Source organism: Sorex fumeus, unplaced genomic scaffold (assembly GCF_029834395.1).
Source record: "Sorex fumeus unplaced genomic scaffold, SorFum_2.1 ptg000274l, whole genome shotgun sequence".
NCBI classification, from domain to species: domain Eukaryota; kingdom Metazoa; phylum Chordata; class Mammalia; order Eulipotyphla; family Soricidae; genus Sorex; species Sorex fumeus.
The window spans coordinates 199,121-221,205 of NW_026606331.1; the positions used below are offsets into that span (position 1 = coordinate 199,121).

Sequence of the window (22,085 nt, forward strand, 5' to 3'; positions counted from 1 at the left end):
CGGCGCCAGGGCTGATGGTGACTCTGCCACACCCCACATGCCCTCCGTGGCCCGTGCGTCTCCGCCACCTGCCCCTGTCTCTGGCCCGCTGAGCCAGCACCCGGCCTGCCTGGTTCCTGTCTGAGTAAGAGACCCCAGACCCTGCCGGCCCGGGCCCCTCGTCCCCAGGGGCTGCCCAGAGCAATGAGCCTCCCGGAGCCCGCGTGGTAGCCAGGCCATCTGCGCCCGGCACAGGCCACCAACAGTGCCCTGAGAACCACCCGCCCCTCTGGGTGCGTCCTGGACTGGCCCTCGCACACGCGATCCCTGGGCTCCCCGTCTCCCGGGGTTGGTGGGGGACGGGGGGCAGGACACGCGGCCGGGTGGTCCCCGACAGCTCAGGCTGGAGTTTCAGAGCTCCTGAGCCAGTGGACCCCGGGCCCCCAAAAGAAGGTGAGGGAGAGCATGCCGGCCACCGCCCTCGGCTCTGCCCTCACGGCACAGGAACCCCCAAACCGATCTGGCCTAACACCCCCTTTTCAGAAATAAAAATTGATCCATGCCCCTGGGGCCGTCTCCCATCTTCAGGCAAAGAGAAAACGGGTCGACCCCGGACCCCTCAACTGTCCCCGCCGCACCCCCGGGCAGCACGGCCCATGCGGGGACCCTGTCCAGCGGGCAGTTTTTGCCCAGAAGCCACGTCCTACCGGGGTCAGAAGCCTGAGGAAGACCAGCTCCCCCCACCCCACCCCCCCGCCCCGTCCCTCCCGGCCGGAGCATGGAGCTCAGCCTCATCTGTTCTACAGGCAGGAAACTGAGGTAGGCCCACCCCAGACATGGTGAGGGCCGAGTGTGTACACCATGGACAGACTCCTGGAGCTGTGCACTGCAGTAGGGGGGCGACGGCGGGGTTTGCCCAACTTTCCAGAGATCCACTCTTGGGGAAAAAGGCTCTGATAAGTCCTGCAGAAACATGCTTTTGGGTTTTGTTTTGTTTCCTTCTGACTGGGCAACAGCAGCCTTTCTCCGTCTTTAACCCTCGAGCCCTCTGGCTGTGCGTGCATCGCCTCGGAGCCCACGGGACTGGGCCCGCCCAGGCTCCACGAGGAGCAGCAGGTCTGCTGTGCTCTGTGCTCAGTGCTCAAGCATCCCCAGGCATCTGCTGTGACTCTGCCGTGGCACTCGGAACCATGGCAACCTTGACCCTGCCCATACCCAGGGACTCACTCCCGGGGGTGGAGTCGCCCTCTGGGTTGCTCTCGCGTGAAGATGCCCAGGGCTTTGGTGGCCTGGGGTCACAGCCATGGCTGGCTACTTGGACACTGCAGGCAGGTGGGGAGAGGGGGGTGTCTTAGAGCCAGTTCTCAGAGCAGCCGCACGGGAGTCAACCAGGGCCGCCCGCCCGCCGGCTCTCTCTCCCTCCCTCCTTTACTTATTTATGGCCTCCCCCCCCCCCCCCCCCCCGCCCCTTACAGCTCCGATTACAGCCGGATTCGTTTTTATCTGCTAGACCCAGGCCCTGGGCACGGCTGGGCCCCGGCAGAGACGCACCCACACCTCCGCCTGGCCAGCGGCTGGACAACAACGGGCGGCACCGGGGATCCTCCGAGAACCACGCCGTGACCTGGCCCCGGCCCTCTTTGATTATTCAGGACTGGCCGGATCAATTATTAACGCCGCGGAGGCCGAGGTCAGAGGCTGTGTGAGCGGAGCGGACACAGTCAGACGGTCACCTGGGCCCGCAGGAAGCCGGGGACTCGCCCGGCCGTGCCCGGGCAGGCGCGGGGTCTGGGGTTCAGCGCCCACCTTAAAGCCGCTGCCTGCTGGCTCCGAGCCCTGCCCCCGCCCTGCCTTAGCTGGGGGCCAGGTGGGAACATTCCTAAATAATAATCGAGGTTCGGGCCCATCAGATGCCCAGTGTTGCTCCCCCTCTCCCTGCCTGGACGTCCCCCCGGGTCCCTGAGCGGGCGGCACTGCCCTCGCTGCCTTGGGCTACACCTGGCAGGTGTCAGGTTCTGTTGTCAGACCACTTCCTGCCCCAGCCGAGGGCCCAGGGCCGGCCTGACCAAGTGTCCGGCTGGGCCCTGCCACCCACCCGGGCACCTACAGCCTCACGCGGAGCCGCCCACATGCCCTTTCCTGCCCCCCACCAGGCCCCGCTGCGGGGCTGGGCACAACGGAAGGCCACTGTTCCCCGCGTCAATGTGCCCCTCTGTTCCCTGACCATCCCCCCTGCGCCCCCTGGCCTCAAGGCCATGCATTCCCGCTGCTTCTCGTTTCCTCTGCTGGCTGGAAATGTGGCAGATGGACATGGTTGGGCGGCTCAGTGGACCCCAACCACCCCGTGGACACTCCTCTGGGCCACAACTGTCATTTCTGCTGGGATGGCTGAAGGGAATGGGGGAGCCTCTAGAACTCTCACCCCCCACCCCTCAAAACCACTACCAGGAGACCCCCGCCCCCGCAGAGACGGGGCGCCCGTCCGAGTCCCCAAAGCTGATATGGGGGGACACTTGGAGGTCCTCTCTCTCACAGGGTGGCCGCTGCCCAGGCCAGACGGGGGCATGAGGGGGCCGGGGGGGAGTTTCGGGGACACCCCCGCCCCCAGGGTGAGGACAAAGGGGAGCGGCTCACCGTCATCCAAGTAGGTCTGGTCCAAGTTCTGTTCCTGCTTAATGGTCACCCCCGCGGGCAACGCTTCCTTTTGGTCACTGACCGGGGGTCCGTTTTTGGCGGCCCGGGGGCTGGCGGCATTCTGCTGCTGAATGACCGTGGGGTACGAGCCGGGGCTCAGTCTCTGACCTGGGGGGACAGAGGGGGGCGGGCCAGGCCGGGCGCCGCCGCCGGGCCCGAAGTTCTCGCAGTACATGATGTGCTGGAACTCCGGGGCACCACAGCGCAGCTGCTGGGGCGTGGGCGAGTAGTGGATCACAGGCGAGGCCTGGGGGGTGGCGGCGGCCGGGCCGGGGCCCTGGGCACCCGCGTGTACCAGCACGGAGCGGTGGGCGTCCCCCAGGGGCAGGGGTGCGGCCATGAGGGCCGGCTGCTGGTAGCCCAGGAGGGTGGGGCTCAGGCTCCGGCTTCGCTGGTACAGGACGGCCGCCGGCGCCTGCGGCTGGTAGCGGGTGTCCGGCGGGGACAGCCCTGGGCGGAACTGCTGGCAGGGCGCCATGGTGGCCACCAGGCAGGACGGGGACTCGGCCACCATGGGGTGCTGTGCGTAGTAGGGCTGGCTCCCCAAGGCCCCGTGCGCCGGGCTGCAGATCAGGGCGGGGTCGTACTCGTCGCTGGGCTCCGTCTTGATGGCGGGCACTGCAGGGACAGAAAGGCCAGTTGGGGTGCAGGCAGGGCCGGAGGGTGAGCGGGAGGGGCTGGCAACGTCTACAGAGTGGGGAGTGTGGTGGGGGGCGCTGGCTCAGATCCACCCAGGCATAACACTCTGGGTCAGAAATCTGAGCCTGGGACGGAGCGATAGCACAGCAGGGAGGGCGTTTGCCTTGTACGCAACCGACCCGGGTTCGGTCCCCAGCATCCCATAGGGTCCCCTGAGCACCGCCAGGATTAATTCCTGAGTGCAGAGCCAGAAGTAAGCCCTGAGCAGCTCTGGGTGTGACCCCAAAAAGCAAAATAAATAAATAAGTAAAGGTAAAGGTAAAGGCCCTCCCGTTGTTCGTCGATTTGCTCGAGCGGGCCCAGTACCGTCTCCATTGGAGACCTTGTTGTTACTGTGTCTGGCATATCGAATACTCTCGGTTGCTTGCCGGGCTCTCCGAGAGGGGCGGAGGAATCGAACTCGGGTCGGCCATGTTGGCTGCATGCAAGGCAAACGCCCTACCGCTGTGCTATCGCTCCAAATAAGTAAATAAATAAAAAGAAGTCTGAGCTGGGCAGGCGACTGCGACCTCCATGTTCCTCCCCGGCATAATCATGTCTGTTCAAGCTCCGTCCCCAGAGGGCCCCAATCTCAGATGATGCCCGGGGCTGGAGCACCTGCTTCCCAGGCCTCAGGTCCTGGGTTCAATGCCTGGATTGACAAGCCTGAAGGGGATCCAGCCCGGCTCCCTCTCCGGCACCCAGCGACCCCACGGTGACCCACCCTCGCCTGCCGCCATCTGCCCACCTGCCTGCCGTCTCTCTGGGCTCATGTGGGACCTGATTTACTCACAGCTGTGCAGTGCCGACCCCCAGCCTAGAAAGAGCCCTCGGGGGAGGGGGGCTACTTCCTGCTCAGGGCTGAGCCTGGTACCCACCATGCCCCGCACCTTAGCACCTAAGTTCTGCTCGATTTTTCTGGACAAACAATTGGTCACATGGCGAGCGTCACCTTGTGAGACCTGTGACCTGGGCCTGCTTCCCCGTGGGTCACCTAGGGCCCACTCTCAGGCCTCCCCCTCTGCCCCCGCCACTCCGGACCGCAATTCCAACTTCTCCAACATGGTTCACCCCAACGCCCCAGCCCCAGGGAGCTGAGGAACTGGGCCCTTCACTCGGCTGGAATAAATGAGTTGGTGACAGGACTGGGTTGGGGGCTGCCCCCCACGCTGGGAGCTCCAGGGCGGGAGAGCCGCCTCACAGCGACAGATCTGACAGGTCTGCAAGGCCCTAGGCTCAGGCCACGGGGGGGTTGGGGGGGGTAGCAGGCCAGCGCCCAGGGCACCCCTGAGAAGAGGGCATGGGTGAGACTGGCCGAGGCAGAGAGGCTTGTTGGACACTGATCGGAGCCTCCCAGAGACGCCCCACAAAGCTCTGGTGCCTTTAGGACACGACCACCTCAGCTGTCCCCTAGGCCTGAGACAGTGTTACAACACACGCACACACACACACATGCACACACATGCACACACACATGCACACATGTGCACACACACTCACAAACACATATGTACATATACACACACGTGCGCACGCACACACATGCACACGCGCGCGCACATGTACGCACGCAAACATGCACATGCATGCACACACATACAGACATATGTGCTCACACACACGCACACATACATACATGTGCATATGCACACGCACGCTCACAAACACACGCACACATACATGTGCATATGCACACAGGTGCACACACGCATGCACACATGCTCACATGCACGCACACATGTACACACATATGTGCGCAGACATATGTTCGCACGCACACACACGCACACATACATACATGTGCATATGCACACATGCACACGCATGCACATGTGCACAACACACATGCATACACACATGGGCACGCACACACAGTGACCCTCCAGCTGTCACCTCAGGCCTGAGACTGCTGTCACTGACACACACATGCACACACACACACACACACACACATGTGCGCGCACACACACACGCACACACTGTGACCCTCTAGCTGTCACCTCAGGCCTGAGACTGCTGTCACAGACACACACACACGCACGCACGCACACACACTCACATGTGTGCACACACACACGCACACACAGTGACCCTTTAGCTGTCACCTCAGGCCTGAGACCGCTGTCACAGACACGCACACGCACACGCACACACACACACTCACATGCGTGCACGCACACACACACAGTGACCCTTTAGCTGTCATCTCAGGCCTGAGACTGCTGCCACAGACACGCACACGCACACGCACACACACACACACACACACACACGCGCGCGCGCACACACAGTGTGGCCTGCTGTCTGCCCATCCCCACCTGCAGACACAGGAGCAGTGACAGGAGCCGGCGCGCTCAGCAGCCCAGTGTCGGCTCACTGGCGCCCACGTGGGCTCCGGGCCAGACGCAGCCAAGGCTGAGTGCGTCTGCGACCCCAGGCTGCGACCCGCACCCCGCCCCAGGCGCCCGGGCCGAGCTCCTACCTGGGTGGTAGGTGAAGTGCTGGGGCTGGCTTCGTTTCCTCTTCCCGTTGATGACGTAGAAGCTCACCTTCACCGACGTGTGGATGTGCTTGTTCCGGTACTCGGGGATCTCCACGAAAAGCATGTTCTGGAAGGAAGGCACGGCCCATCACGGGGCAGCCCTGCCACACGCCTCCCCAACGCCCCGGACGCGTGCTCGGAGACGGGCCTGGCGCTGCCCGCGCAGTGAGGCCCGGCCCCCGCTGACCTGGCTCCCAGGGGACGGGGTGAGGGCAGGAGGAGGGGACGGAGGGGACGCAGCCCTCCTGCGAGTGCTTACGGGCTGGCTCTTGTCTTTGTCCACCGTGGCCTCCACCTCCCAGATCTGCTGCCCATCTGGAAAAACCAAGAAGCGACATTTCAGCGGCACGAGGAACTAGCCGTGTTAGAACTCAGAGGTCCAAGGCAAACACCTGCATCAGGGACTGCTCCTGCTTAATGCACTGCTCCTGCTTTGTGCACACGTGTGTATGGATGTGCATGTGTACACACGTGTGTACTTGCGTTTGCTCGCGTGTGTGCACGTGTGTACATGTGTGTATATGTGCATGTGTGTGAGATGTGCGAGTATGTGTCCGTGTGTCTTCACAGCTTTTCCAAAGGGAATGCAAGTTAACAATGGAAAACTGACAGCAACGGAAAATAGAGAACAAAGCAGAAACGGCCCGTCTTGGGGTGGGAGCGGTCGTGCTGCATTTACCGCGCGTGCAGCCGACCCGGGTTCGATCCTCGCCTCCCCATGTGGTCGCCCAGGCACCGCCCAAAGTGATCCCTGAGCCTAGAGCCAGGAGTTAGTCCTGCACACAACTGGGTGTGGCCCCAGTAAATTTTTTTATTGTAAAAACATAAAAAAAAAAAGGCGCGTCCCCTCCCTGCTGTGGCCCACGGCGCTGCACAATGGCTTCCACCAGGGGCGGCTCCCCAGGGTCCCCAGCGCGGCTCTTGGGCAGTCCTGACGGTCTGAGAAGATGGGGAGGGCCTCATCCAGCCAGACTCTCTCCGCCGGGTCCTGGTGGAGCAGAGGTGCCCCTACATCCCTAACGCCCGCGGCAGCCTGGGGGACCCAGGGCACTGCTGATGACAGTTTCTTGTTTGGCAACAAAACCTCCTTCCCCAGCACAGTGCCGGGGTTCCCGGCGGGGCCACCCAGCACGTCAGATATAACCCTGCTTTTGTGCCATCGCCAACTAGCGCACAGACCACAGAGCCATTTGCAGGAGAAACACCATTTTCTAGAGGGTTCCCGGGGAGAATGGGCTCATGGGGAAAGGCAGAATGCTGCAGGGATCAGGTCCTTGGGAATGCGGACCCAGAGTTCCAAGGGCTTTTTTTTTAGTTTTGGGGGTCACACCTGGGGATGCTCAGGGCTTACACCTGGCTCTGCACTCAGGAATGACTCCTGGAGATACCCGGGGACCCTCTGGGATGCAGGGGTGGAACCAGCTCGGCTGCATGCAGGGCGAGCGCCCTCCCTGCCATCCCGTCCTATCGCGTTGGGAGTGGACAGGTGGCTCTGAGCGCGTGAGTGGCCCCCATCGAAGGGTGGGGAGCACCTCCTATCCTTCTCGGTGTGGCGCCCACAGCCCAGAGGAGGGCCCCAGAGGGCTGGGGGAGGGCTCATGGCGGGGACAGTGAAGGCGCCTGAAGACACCTCACAGAGGAGGAGGGTGAAGGAGTCTCACAGACGGAACCCAACGGCCACAGAGAAAGTTCTAGAAGGGTCCAAGGGTCACCCCCCGGACATTCCAAGCCCCCCAAGAAGGCACAGGAATAGCCAGAAGGCTGCTCAGGAGACCCCGGGAAGAAAGACCCAAGGTCAACCTCGGTGGAGCGGGAAGTGGGGAGCTCTCGGCCATCACAGTCCGGGGGCCTCTGCATTCGCCCACCTCTACTCGAACCCACAGCCAGCGCAGCCTGGTGCTCGCCCCCTGGGGCCACCCTGGCGAGACTCCGGCCTGGAGGCCTAAGCGGGCTCGACCTCTCTGGAGCTCAGACCAAAAAATGAGGAAGTTCTTCGGGCGCAGAGACGCTGCAACCAGGCCTCAGACACGGGGCAGATGTAGAATGAGTCGCTGGAGCCCAGCCTGTCTCTGTGGTTACCAGCGATCTGGCTTGAGGCATGGTGGGGGGGGGAGTCCCCCGGCTCTGCTTCGGGAGGAAGGACCGGCAGCAACTGGCCCGCGGCTGCTCGGCAGGGAACCACATTTCCTCCTGTCCTGCCACCGCCAAGGAACCCAACGGCCACAGAGAAAGTTCTAGAAGGGGGCGGGCCGGACTCACTTTCAGCCACCCACCCACCATCCACCCACCCTTGGCCAGGACGAGCTTTGGGGAACGGAGACCTCTGGCATCCGTTTCTTTCCCGGACACAGGACGGGGCCCGTGAAAAGCAGAAGTGCCGCCAGCTCCCTTGGGAGGCCGGAGAGCGCCCTGGGGGGCCCTCGCCCTGGGTCCCCCCCCACAGATAGGCCACCCCCCGCACGCCCCAGGCCGCCCAGACCTCCCCTGGCTCCCAGAAGCTCGGCGCAGTGCTGGCCAAGTTCACTGGACTTCTTCAGGGACTCTGAAAGTGACACTTTCCCACAAGGACGGGCGTCTGCGGCCTGGCTGGGGCACCTCTGGGCGGGCCCAGCCTCAGGCACTGAAGGAGCCCCGGCGGGCCGTGACACGACCCACCCCAGGGCCCCTCCTGCCCTCCAAGCCCCCCAAGACACAGCGTCTGTGGTGGTTCCTGACCTCGAGAGCGCCCCCACCCCGCAAGAGACCTGAGCGTCCCCGAGGGCCTGACCCCCAGCCTCTCGGGCAGAACCCCCGAAGTCACCACGGCTTGATGGAGGCGGCGTGGGGGGTACCAGCAGCAGGAGGTGGGCTGAGGCTGCAGGGAAGGGAGCTCACAGGGCGCCTCAGTTAGCATCTCTGCAGCCCACCCCCTCGAGCGGGGCCCCAAAGAGCCCCCCAAAAGCCCGGCAGCCTCTCCCGGCCTGGCCACGGGGAGCGAGGGAGGGAGGCAGGGAGGCCTGGACCCTCCTCAGAGGAGGAACAGCGAGAGCCCGGGGAAGACGAAGGGAGGTGGGGGCAGGGCCGGCAGCGGGGGAAGATGAGAAGGACCCGCGGGGCCCCAGGCTCTCCCGTGGGCAGCCGTGCCCCCCACCCCCACGGAAGCCGGCTTTGCAGGTGACAGACCAGGGCTCTGCACCCAGGGTCGCGTGCACCAGCCGTGTGCCCATGGGCCGCCCGCAGCCCCCCGGGGGGAGGCTGGGACTGTCACTGTCCATTAGGAGCCCATGTGTGACGGGGCCCAGGGCCCAGCCGGGAGCTGTGGACAGGCATGAGCTCAGTGCTCCCGGCTGAAGTCATTCCAGTCTGCAGGGGGTGGGGGTGGGGAGTGTGCGGGGGGGGGGGTCCCTCCGTGTCCGATGCCCAAATGCGCATGGCCGCAGCCCTGGACAGGGGGCGCCTGCCCCTCCCAGCCCTCCCCGAGGGCTCGGTCCCATCGCTGCCTCGGTGGGCTCCACCTCCGCCCCCCCCCACACCCCCGGAACTGCCGGCTGCTCCCCCCGCCCCACGAGGCCGCCCCGTCCAGATGAGGAGCCCAGACCCCAGAATAGAAAGCGAATCCCGCCACGCCCTGTCTAAAAGCCTGGCCGGCCACCCGGCCCACGACTCATCCCCTGGACCAGGAGGCAAACTCCTCACTGCCATGGGCACTGAGCCCTGCCGCCCCGCCAGGCACAGCATCTGCTTTCGGTTCCTCACTCGCCCTCCTCGCTCAGGCCGGCCGGGGCGGTCAGTTCCTTCCGCCTGGGGGACATTCCTCTTCGGGCCCAGGCAGTTTCCCATCTCCTGTCTTTAGTTTAGAGCTCCATCCAAAGCTGCCACCTCCGGGAAGCCCTCCCTGATCTCTCTCTCTTTCTCTCTCTCTCTCTCTCTCTCTCTCTCTCTCTCTCTCTCTTTCTCTCTCTCCCCTCCCTCTTCCTCCAACCCCTATCTCTGTCTCTCTCTTTGCTTCTCTCTGTTTCTGTCTCTGTCTCTCTCTCTTTCTCTCTCTCTTCTTCCTTCACTCCCTCCCTCTCTCTCTCTCCCTCCAACCCCCTCTCTTGTCTCTCTCTCTTCACTTCTCTCTGTTTCTGTCTCTCTAAGTCTCTCTCTCTCTCTCTCTCTCTCTCTCGTTTAGAGCTCAGTCCAAAGCTACCACTTCCAGGAAGCCCTCCCTGAAATCTCTCTCTCCCCACTCCCTCCACCCCCCTCTCTGTCTGTCTGTCTGTCTGTCTCTCTCATTGCCAGATTGAACCAAACATCATCCACGTAGATGAAACTTCAAGAAGAAACTGCATTCGACTTCAAGCAGGTCTCACTCTCTGTGTCCATGTGCAGGTCCTGTTCCAATCCGGATTCCGAGAGCCTATGGCATCGCCATATCCAGCCCCAGGCCCGGGGCTCTCCCTGCCTGCCGCCCCGTGCCCGCAGCCTGCGATTCCTCAGCCAGGAGCTGGTCCTGCCCTCCGGCCCAGCACAAGTCTGGGGCTATTAGAAGGGAGGGGGATTAAGCCCAGGGTCCGAGCCCTGGGATGTTGACGGGGCCTCCTCGGCCACCCGGCTGGGGCTTTGCTCCGTGATGACACTCACGGCTCCTGTCCCCCTGGGAACAGGAAATGGGGGCGAGACTCGGCCCTAAAGGGGAGCTCAGACTCCCAGAGAGGAAGCTGGTCTGTGTGATAGCATCCGCACCTGTGACAGGTGGCAGGGGACAGGGGACCGGTGGACTGTCCAGGGTGGACTGGCACATCCCACCTGCCTGCTCTGGGTGCCTCACTTAGGGCCTCCCACCTGGATCGCCGAAATAGTGAGTAACCCGGTAAAACCCAGAGGGCGTTTGCCTCACACGTGACCAACCCGGGTTTGATCCCTGGCGCCCCACAGGGTCCCCCAAGCACCGCCAGGAGTGATCCCTAAGTGCAGAGCCAGGAGTCCCTGGGTGTGACCCCACTGCTGGGTGTGACCCCAAAAAAACCCCAAATTAAAAACGAAAAAATAAAATCACGCCCACCCCATTTTACAGCCAGAGAAACTGAACCCCAAGTCCCTAGGAGAAGGCCGGCCTGGGCTTCCGGCCATCTGCCAGCCTGGCTCACAGCACGAATCAAGCCTTACAAAACACTAAACATTGAGGGAGAAAATCCTCCCGGAGGGGTGAGGGTCTGTCGAAGGTGCAGCAGGCCGGTCTCTCTGGGTCTGCTTCCGAGACCCCCGACGGGCAGGCGCAGGGAGGCCCCCCGCCCCACGCTGGGCTCTCTGCAGAGACTCAGGGCGATGCCAGGGGCAGCAAGTCTTTGTAGAGCACTCGATGCCCGGGTCAGCCTCGGGGCGGGGGGGGCAGTGACACAGTGTCCATGCGTCACCCGGGGCGAAGGCCGCACAGCCCCGGTCACACCCGGCCAGCCTGGAGCCTCGGGGGTTCCCGGGGGAAGCCCCATGGCAGCGACTCCCCGTCCTGGGTTATTGTTCCCCAGACGCCCCCCCCCATGGGCTAGGGGTGAGGGGAGATGGGGCGGGGGGCGGGGGGAATGCTCCAAATGGAATCTGGGAGAAAACCAGATAGCGGTGAGGCGCGGAGGGGCGTGGTCCTCCTAGGCAATGCCCACGGCTCCCTGGACACGAATCCATGGAAAAATACTTCACGTAGCCAGAAAGAAAAAAAAATCGTCCGAAGTATTATGCATTTATTAAACAAAGCTCAAAATACCACCTTTGGGAACCTCCAAGTAATAAAATGACTCAGTGGGGGACACGATGAGTCAGTGGGAAAGGGGATTCCACCGCCCACGCCGCCCCAGAAAACCCCGCTCGGCCACTCAACAGGTGACGGGGCCCCTGCCATGTCCCCCTCGGCCCCCCCACCCCCGGCCAAGCACAAGGCCAGCCCGCCCCGAAGTACGGAGCGGGAGCTGAGTAATGGCAGGCGGGCAGCCGTCCAGCGACGCCCCCGCGGGCCCGAGAGCCAGGCCGCGCCGTGGCCGGGGCGGGCCCACTGCAGACAGATTTACCAGCTGAAACATTCCAGAGGCCTGTGTCACCCGCCACCTTCCACAACACCGGCCCGCCCCCCACGGCCCCGTCGCCCCAGCAACCGCGCTCCCGAGGCCACCTCGCTTTTATTTTGGTGTCCTTAGATTTTTTCCTGTTTTGCAATGTTTTGCGGGGGACCCCCCGACTCCGCCCGAGGCCCGCGTGGCGAGGGGCCAGGGTGAGCGGCTGAGGTCAGGGAGCGCCTGCCCTGCCCGGCCGTGAACTTGAACGGAGCCCCGGAGGGTCACAGGGCACGGGGTTCCCCGCGCACACAGAAGGGGCTGGGGGGTAGGGGGCAGAGAGGGGTCAGGCGGGTCCCCTTTGGAGGGGACCTGAGCGGGGAGCCCGGAATCACCTGCCCCGGCTGTGGCCTGCTGACCTCAGGGTGCCTGGGTTCCCACGGCGTCCAGGGGGGTGACGCTCCCTGCGTGCAGGCGAGAGGCCCCAGGACTGCCGAGGCCTACACCGCAGTGGCCCCCTCAGCCCCGTCCCTGTCGCCGTGCCAACCACAAACACCTCGGGGCCAGCCTGGGGGACCAGATCCTAAGAGAGGAGATTCGACCAATTGTGGCCATAATGTCAAGTGCTACCCGGGAAGTCAAGACAGGGGGACAGGAGGGGATGACGGAGCTGCTGGGGCATCTGAGAGGGACCTGGGGGGACACAGGGTGGGGCCTGGCAAAGAAATGACAGGACAGGGCGGGGCCGGCCGCAGAGGAGCCGATTCTCTCCCCAGCATCCCAGGGCACCGGGGACGGCCGGGCAGAACCCCCAGCCCAGCAGGGCCACACGCTGTCTGCCCTGGTTGGCTGAGCAGGGCTGGGGAGGGACCACCCCATCACCCCCCACCCAGATTAAGAAAAGGGAGGCTGGAGTGATAACTCAGTGGGGAAGGCGTTTGCCTTGCACTCGGCCAACCTGGGTTCGACCTGGGTCCCCCGAGCACCACCAGGAGTGATTCCTGAGTGCAGAGCCAGGAGGAACCCCTGAGTATTGCCGGGTGTGACCCCCCAAAAAAAGCAAAAAAAATTTAATAATAATCATAATAAAGCCAAAATTTAAAAAGGAAGCAGCAGAGAGTATCCTGAGAGGGCCGAGGAGCAGCCGGGGCCCCGGGACGGAGGGTGTTTGGGGACAGAATAAAGACGCGGCTCCCGCGAGCCAGCCAGGCCGAGCCCGAGAAGCTGGACTCTCCGCAGAGGGGTCAGGTCACCGGCACTTGGAAGGCCTGGCCGGCCTTTAAAATAGAAATGAAAATAATATGATAGTCATTATTATTACTGCTGCTATAAATAAGGGGCTGTTTTTCCAAAACACGGCGCTTTTCTAACTTAAGAAACTCCACGCAATCGCTCTCCTACTGTTTTTCCACCAATCTCCAATTTGTCCTCCCGCTGGAGTGGAAACCGCCAGCCCGATCCCAGTCGACGGCTATAAAAAGCACTTTGGAGCTGCCGCCGCCGATGACCCAACGTGCGGCTAAGATTAGCCCGGGCGGCTGTCACCTTGCCTTAATGTGAGATCCAGCTGGGTTCTCTCTCCTCGGAAAAACCACAGCCCCCGCCCCTCCCCGCCGCGCGCCGGCCAGCCGGGAGGCCCGTGGGGACCGGAAGGGGACGTGTTGGGGGGAAAGGCCAGGGGGAGCCCCGGGATTCCCCGCACACACAGGGAGCAGGGCCAGCTCCCCGCCAGGGCCAGGGCCCGGGCCGCAGGGAGCCAAGCAGCGCCCCGGGAAGGGGCCCCCGCTTCTCAGGGGAGGGGGTCGGGCCCCGCCGTGTGCCTGCTAACCTCAGCCCAGGAGCGGCCCTCACTCGGGCTGCTGCAGACCAGAAAGAGCTTTCTAGAAGGATTCTTCGCACCCCGGGGCTCTCCCGCAGAATCCAGAGGTCAAAGCACCCACAAAACGGATGGAGTCGGTGGTCTGGGGTGGCGGGCGGGGGCGGGGCTGGGGGGGGCTCCAGCTCTGGGCCTGTGAGTGGCTGAGTAGGGGGGCCGCAGACAGGGCGGCGTCAGAGCGGGCGGGACCCTCCCCGCCCCGGCTCTCCCTCTCTGGCCGGGCAAGCCCCAGCACGTCAGGGAAGTGGAACCAGGCCTGGCGGGGCCTGCCGCATTGTAGTGTTTTGCCGCGTTCCCTGGTTCCACGAGATAACATCTTACCCATCTCCATCCTCCCGGGCCTGAGAAGAATCAGAGCGAGAATAGCACCCAGCACATCACGCGCCCAGCACCGCCCAGCTCCGCGCCAGCCAGCGCCAGCCAGCGCCAGCCAGCGCCAGCCCCGCGGCCCAGCCCCGCGACCCTCGTGACCGTCGGGGAGGCGAGTGGCTGCCTCGACCCCAGTGCACGCAGCCAGGACCCCTTCAGCCCCCACGCCAGGCCCACCCCGGGGCAGCGCAAGGCCCTCTGTGGCCTGAGTGGGGTCCGGCCTGGGGACCTGGGGCCACTGACGTGTGGATTCGATGCTCTTCGCCCTCTGAGTCTGCCGCTCACAGCACACAGGGTCCCCCCGGGGAAGGCCTGCTAGCCTCTCCCTTCATGGGGGAAACTGAGGCTGAGGGGGGCTGCACAGGCAGACAATGCTGGGCATTACCCACGGGCAAGGATCTGGCTCTGGAAGCTGCCCCTGGGGGCCAGTTAATGAGATTATCCACCCCCCCCCCAAACACACACACACACACACACACACACACACACACACACACACAGGCTCTGGAAGCTACCCCCAGGGGCAGTTAATGAGATTATCTAACACCCAAACACACACACACACACACACACACACACACACACACGGGCTCTGGAAGCTGCCCAATTAATGAGATTATCCACACCCCCCAAACACACACACACACACACACACACACACACTGCATGTCAGAGGCTCACTTTTCTCAAGACTCAGCGTCTCCGGGTGGACAGTCCCTGACACCAGTGATGAATCAAGACTGATCAGGGCCGAGGTGATAGTACAGCTGGGTGGGCACTTGCCTTGCACGTGGCCAACCCAGGTTCGATTCCCAGCATCCCATAGGGTCTCCCGAGCACCGCCAGGAGTGATTCCTCAGTGCAGAGCTAGGAGGAACCCCTGAGCATCGCCGGGTGGGACCCAAAAAGCAACAAATAAAAAAAGAGTGGTCAGAGGGGAGACGGCATAGAGGCCTGGAGCAGCTGAGTCCCCTGACTGTGGCCACCAGGGGTGGACCTTGTGCCTTCTCGGCACCCCCAGCCCTGCCACTGCCAGCCTGCAGTCGCGGCCCAGCCCTGGGCTCACTACAACCCCCAGGCCCGTCAGAGCCGCCCGCCCCCTTGGGTGTCATGGGGCCCCTTGACCTCCTGCCCCGAGGAGGCGGTGGACAGGGGGACTCGCCTCTCCGCCTCTCCCAGCTGCCCAGGAAGACCCGTGTGCAGGGCAGCGCCCAGGAGGGGCCCGGACAAGGCTGCCCACTGCGTCCTCTCTGCGCCCCACCCACAGAGATGGACCCCCGGGGCAGCTCCAGTTTGCAGGTTCCTGGAGGGCCACTTCGCCCAGCACCTAAACTCACGCTTCCAACGCTGGAAATAAACCCTCACCCGAGACAGAGGGACACAGAGGACACAGAGGACCCCGCGGTCGCCTGAGAAGGTCAGGTGGGGTCTGGGGGTAGGACAGGGGCACGGGGCACACGCCAAACACATGCGGCTCCAGGATTAACCCAAGCCCAGGCAGGGGTGGCCCGGGAAACCCCAGGCTCCTACTCAAGTGCTGGCCGAGCTGCTGAGAATTCCTGACGGGCCCCTGGGCCTCCTGAGCACTGTCTGGGGAGCCCCCAGGTTGGACCAACGACTGTAAAAGCACAAGATTGAAGATGGCACCGTGTACAATGGAAGCAAGAGCAGCAGGGATGCTGAGGGAGCCCAGGGGGAGGCGTGTGCTCAGCGGGTCCCCGAGCCCACGGGAGTGATCCTCGAGCCCACAGGAGTGATCCCCAAGTCCGCCGGGAGTGATCCCCGAGCCTGCCAGGAGTGATCCCTGAGCACTTCCAGGAGTCATCCCTGAACACTGTGTGGAGTGACCCCCAAGCCCACCGGGAGTGATCCTTGAGCCCGTGGGAGTGATCACTGAGCACCGCCAGGAGTGATCCCCGAACACTGTGTGGAGTGATCCCTGAGTCCACGGGAGTGATCCCCGAGCACCGCTAGGAGTCATCCCCAAGCACTGCCAGGAGTGATCCCTGAAGCAGGAGCCAGGAGCAGGCCCTGAGAACTGCCGGTGTGGCCCAAAATCTCCAGAACCAAACCGAACCCAAGAAGCCCATGTGTCTGGACCTGACACTCCCGGTCAGAGGGTGCGACCGCAGGAACCCAGCAAGGGGCGTGTGGGCCAGAATCCGGCAGCGGCTCTCGGGAAGGAGGTGCAGCGCCAGGCTGGCCCTCGGCACAGTCTGGGCCCAGGACGCCAGGGACAGGCCTGTCTGTGACCCAATTCCTGTCCTGAGAAGGGCCACAGAGAAGAGGCCAAGTGGTCTCTTAAAAAAAATAAAAAATAGTTGGGGCTGGAGCAATAGCACAGCAGGGAGGGCATTTGCCTTGCACGCGGCCGACACGGGTTCGATTCCCAGCATCCCATAGGGTCCCCCGAGCACCGCCAGGAGTAATTCCTGAGTGCAGAGCCAGGAGTTAGGCCTGAGCGTCACCGGGAGTGACCCAAAAAGCAAAAAATAAATAAATAAATTGAAGAAAGGAACTTGACAGTCAGCGGGATGGGCGCCCGGTACAGTTATACTCGGAGGTGCCCCAAGCCAGGGCAGGGGGCCAGGGGGCCGGGGCAGAGCAGGGGGGCCCCCCACCCCCCCACCCCAGCCTCGCTGCCCAAAGGCCCAGGCCCGGCCCCGCCCTCACCTGTGGTCTTCTCCGTGAACACGACTTTGGACTCGGCCGTGAAGTTCTGCCCCGTCAGGATCATCTGCTGACCCCCGTACACCAGGCAGCCGTCCATGTCCTGCCTCTCCACCATGGGCAGCTCGTGGGCCGATCTCTGGGCTGAGGGCGAGAGGGGAGAGGGGGTATGAGGCGAGAGGCCCACCTGCGGCCCCATCAGGCCCGGACCTCCCCCGCTACCCCCCCATCTGCTTGTGGCTCACTTCCTGCCAACAACGCTTGGCTTCCTGACTCAGGGACAGATGAGAAGTGGACACTGTGTCTCACAAAAGTCACTTTCCCCGTGAGATTTCCTATGGCAGAAGGTTCTAGAACCTTCTCCCCGAGGGCTGCACCCACGTTAACCTCTGGAACGGACTGGCGCGAGGTGGCGGGGTTGGCCTTGGAATTGACCCCAGGTCCAAGGCCCCGTCGCCCTGGCTGTGTCCCCTCCCCGTCCCGGGCCTCTGCCCCCAGACACCTGCCCTCATGGTCTCCCTAAGTCCCCTCACATTTCTGCCACGCAGCGGGTCCCACATCAGCAAGGAGGGGACACCCCCTTCCTGCCCCTCCTGCTCGGAGCTAAAACAGCTGCCTTCCCCCTCGGTCGCCTCTGCCTCTCCCCGCTTCCTCCGTCCAAAGTGCTCTGCTTTGTCTTTCCTCGCCTGTGCGGACACACGCCGCGCTGGCTCGTCTGCCTGGCACATCTCTCGCCACGCGCATGGAAGCCCAGGGGAGGGCTCTGCTCTGCGGACACTGTGACCCCAGGGCCAGGGCCAGGGTCCGGACTGCTGCTTGGGGGAAGCGGACTGAAGGGGGTGCTGAGGACTTGGTTCTTCAGATGGATGCATGAAGGGATGGATGGATGGATGGATGGATGGATTGAAGGGAGGGAAGGAGGGAGGGAGGGAGGGAAGGAGGGAGGGAGGGAGGGAGGGAGGGAGGAAGGAAGGAAGAAAGATAAATGGAATGGGTAGATGGATGGGTGGATGGGAGGGTGTGTTGATGGAAAGATAGGTAGAAGGAGAGGATAGACAATAGATGGGGTTGGTAGATGGATGGATGGATGAGTAGATCGATAGATGGGGATAGAGGAAGGATGGATAGATGGATGGAAGGATAAATGGATGAATGAGAGGATGGATAGAAGGGTGGATTGAGAGATGGAGAGATGAATGGATGGATGGAGAGAAGGATGGGTGGGTGGGTGTATGGATGGATGGAAGGAAGGGTGGATGGAGGGATGAATGGATGAATAGGTAGGTGGGTAGGTGGATGGATGGAAGGAGAGGGTGGATGAGATGGGGTGGGTATCTGGGTGGGTGGGTGGGTGAGATGCGACTGTACATGTGTAGATATCGGTATCTTTAGACACACATCCTCATCTATGATGAAAGCTGGAAGAACGGGACAAAACCCTTTGTGCCTCCCCACATGGCCGGGCTGGAAGCTCACAGCCTTGGGAGGAGACGAGTGTCAAGAACGTGCACAGCTGATGAGAGAGAAGACCAGTCAGGGAAATCGGGTCGGGGTGGGCGCTGGGGCTTAGATGTGAGAAGCCAGCACGCATGAGCCACTCTCGGCATGGGCTCCTCAGGAAGGCAGCCACAGCATGGACAGCTGCCCAGCCACAGGCCAGCATGGACACCCTGTCCAGCGGGCTTCCCTGGAGAGGCAGAGAGGACCTGAGAGGTCTGCCGGCCCTATCCATGAGCCAGACCGCCTTCCCCCAACACCCTCCCCCCGACATCCTCCCCCCACATCCTCCCCATCACCCTCCCCCGGCCCTGAACTGGGCCCGCCGGGCTCCCTGCACCAGCCCAGAGCCGGGGCCGCAGCGAACCCTTCCCTCCCGGCCAGCCTGGGCCTCCAGAGGGCCAAGCATCCCCTCGGGTGACCGGAAGCCTCACTGCACCCTCAGGATTAGTGACACACTCGCCACCCTGGAGGGTTCTATGGGCCAGCGGCCTGGCCAGGCCCTAGCCACATCCCCTCGGAGTGGAGCCCTCGGCCTCCGGGCCCCCTGCCGACATCTGGAGCCACTGCTGCCTCCACAGGGGCCAGGCTGGTCCCTCACTTTCAGTACCCGGCTGGCAGCAACGCACACAGTGGCCTCGGGCCTGGCCGAGCAGGCCCCGCCTTTCAGAGCCGCCTGTGATGAGCTGGGGCGGGGGGCTGGGGGAGCTGGGCCCCAGGGGCGGCTGAGGAGGTGGCCAGGACCCTCCCTCCTCATCCTGAGTCACCACCCCCAGGCCAGCTGGCCACCGGCTCCCAGCCAGCAGGGCCGGGCCTGGCCGTGGCCCTGGGCTCGGCGCTGGCCAGGGCAGCTCTGTGAATCACAGCCTGGGCAGCAAACGCAACGCGTCCATTTCCTGCTCCCTTGGGACGGCTCCTGCTCCCGCGTTGGCCAGCCTGCCGGGCCCACCACCCCTTCCCCGCACCCGAAGGAAAATTCTTTGCCAGGGAGACCGGAAGGAGAAAGACCCGGGGGCTCAGCCAGCGTCTGGCACTGAGGCTCTTGTCTCTGCAACCTGGACAGGGAGCTCAGTAGAACTCAGCAGAAGGCGGGCCCGGGCCCCCAAGCCCACAGCTGAGCGAGGGGATGGGGAGGGGCCAGTGCCCCCAGCCCAGACACCCGCCCCTCTCGCTCCCGCCCTGCAGGGTACCTGCGGTGCCCGCCAGCCGCCAACCGGGGTCTCAAGATGCCCCAGATGCCGGCAGACGCCCCACCCCCACCCCGTGCCGCCTCTGCTCCCCCAGCACTGGGCTGCGGTTAATGATCACCGCGGGGGGCCTCGGTTTCCTTCATCCCCTGCCCAGCCACCAGCAACAGCAGCTGGAAGGCATCGCTCTTAGCCGCGGCTCCACCGCAGGACCAGACCCCTCCCGGGCAGAGACACTATTCTAGAGAGTTCTGTCTGCTGCGGTCTGACCTGAGCCCAGCACGGCTACTCCCAAGCCTTCCTCGGAGGCCGGGTCCGACAGCCTGGGAGGTGCCGCGCCCCCGCTGCCCGTCCCCTAGCCCCCTGAGCTCGCTGCGGTGGAGATGCCAGCAGGACCCAGCAGAGGGGCCGGTGGCTGCTCCTCCCCCCAGCTTCCCCAAGGAGCCCACCCTGCCGGCACCCTGGTTGGGGCGCTGGTCCCCCCCCACTGCCACCAGCCCGGGACACTCACACCATGGGCTGGCCCCAGAGAGAGTCCCTGTCTGGGAGGCCGCCTGCTGCGGTGATCTTTGGGCCCACCAGCCCCTGGGGGAGACCATGGCATCCCCCCCCGACCCGCCCAGCCTCGTCCCCAAGCCCCCAGCAAGGGGAGGCCCCTTTCTCTGCAGAGCGAGACCCCATGGCAGTGACAACAGGTGCAGAAAGTTCTCGAGGGTGTCAGGGAGAAAATGCAGGTGAAGGCGCTTGCCTGGCATGCAGCTGACCTGGGTTTAACTGTCAGCACCGCGTAGGTCTCCTGTGCAAGCCCTGAGCACAGGCAGGGGTGCGCCCCCCAAAGCGAAGGGTCCTCACCAGGAACCCGGGGGCCCCAGGCAGGGCTGCACTGGGACTGGGGCAAGCCAGGCCCGACCCACCCACACACCCTGCCCAGAGCTTCCCCGGGAAGGAAGACGGACGGCGGTGTCAGGCCCGGGCCTTCCACGAAACCGAGCTCGTCCCCCTGGTTCCTGAAACCCCCCACAAAAGGCACCTCCAAAGCGGACAGCCAGCTCCGCCTCTGAGCGTCCCTTCCTCCCTAACTCGCCTTCCCAGAGTCCCCGCTAGGCAACAAATACCCCGTGTCAATTCCCGCGGAGGGCTGACGGTCAATTAATATTTATTGACAAGCTCCCTGCGGATGACACGCCAGCTCATGGGGTTAATAAATATTTATGGGCCTGCCGGGCGGTGGCCTAGAAAGAACAGAACAGAAAGGCCCAGGGACGGGCTGAGTGTCCGCGTGGCCGCTTCAGCCCTCTGGAGCTGGGTGCGGCGGCGCAGGACGGGGAATGTTCTAGAACATTCTAGAACCAGAGTGGCATGTTCTAGAACATTCTAGAACCAGAGGAGGTGGGACCCAGAGGCCCCGCTTTCCCCAGGAAGCCGCTCTCCCTAGCTGCCCACCCTCATAGCGGAATCAGCCCAAACGCACCCCTCCCTGGAGCGATTTTTTTCTTTGGGAAGGGGAAAGCTCACATACCCACACCCCTCGGGGTCTGCAGCTGCCTGCAGCTCAGGGACACCCCTTGATGTGGCCGGTGGGGAGCTGCTATGGGCGACCAGAAAGGACCAGAGCAGGGGCTCCTGTCCACAGCCCCTGCCCCACAGTTCCCCTCCCATTTTGTTTTTTTTTTTCTTTGTGGGTCACACCCAGCAATGCACAGAGGTTCCTCCTGGCTCTGCACTCAGAAACCACTCCTGGCGGTGCTCGGGGGACCCTATTGGATGCCAGGAATCGAACCCGTGTTGGCTGTGTGCAAGGCAAACGCCCTCCCCGCTGTGCTATCACTTCAGCCCCAGTTCCCCTTCCGTGTGCAAACCACAGCCCCCTGAGGAAGAGTGAACCTGGGCTAGAGAGGGGGAACCCTGACCTTCTCAGGGGCCCCACCAGGAGGAAGCACCCTGATTTTCCTTCCCAAAATGGTTCCAACCCCAGGGCGGGGAGTGGCGGCCGGGGTGGGTGGGTGGGGGTGTCACCGCTGGGTGGGGGGTTCCAGGGTGCGGCCAGCGAGACTCTCTCCGCTTCTGTGCCCTGTGCTGGGCCCTGCCCGGGGGCCCCGTCAGCCGACTGCAAACTCGCTGTCCAGCCTGCCCGTGTCTGACGCTCACGTGCCCACAGACCACGCGAGGCCACAGCTGGTTTCTGCATCGCACCCTCAAGCGGGCCTGGAGCCCTTCCTGCATCCATGCCTCGGCTCTTCCCTCGGGAAGGCGACCTTGGGCCAGTCTGGCCACCTGCCGGTCTCGCCAAATCTGGAGGTTTCCTGTGCCTTTGTGACCTTATTTCAGGCATATCTGGGCCTACCTGTAACGCATCATAAGACCCGGCCACACTGGGTCTCCATCCCCCTGTGGAAACGCAACAGCGCCCACCCACCCAGCCCTCCACTCACACCATGCCCAGCCTCTGCAGGCCGAGAATTCTCTACCGTCTAGCAAGGGAGAGGGCCTGGTGAGGAAGCCAGAAAAAAAAATATTATGTATATCCCAGTGCGAAAGTGGAGACAGAGGGGCTGGAGCACAGCCCTCCCGTTGATCGTCGATTCGCT

The 22,085-nt window shown here is 63.6% G+C and overlaps 1 protein-coding gene across 1 annotated transcript in view; it reads right to left on the bottom strand.

Moving 5' to 3' along the window:
- Nucleotides 1–22,085, bottom strand: part of NFATC2 (nuclear factor of activated T cells 2) — an 89,832-nt gene that overhangs the window by 17,622 nt on the left and 50,125 nt on the right. The window contains exons 6-9 of the mRNA XM_056109505.1: nucleotides 16,817–16,957; nucleotides 6,153–6,208; nucleotides 5,834–5,960; nucleotides 2,614–3,291 (exon numbers count right to left, since the gene is read on the bottom strand). Coding sequence (XP_055965480.1) covers nucleotides 2,614–3,291; nucleotides 5,834–5,960; nucleotides 6,153–6,208; nucleotides 16,817–16,957 — 1,002 coding nt within the window. The remainder of the gene's footprint in view (nucleotides 1–2,613; nucleotides 3,292–5,833; nucleotides 5,961–6,152; nucleotides 6,209–16,816; nucleotides 16,958–22,085) is intronic.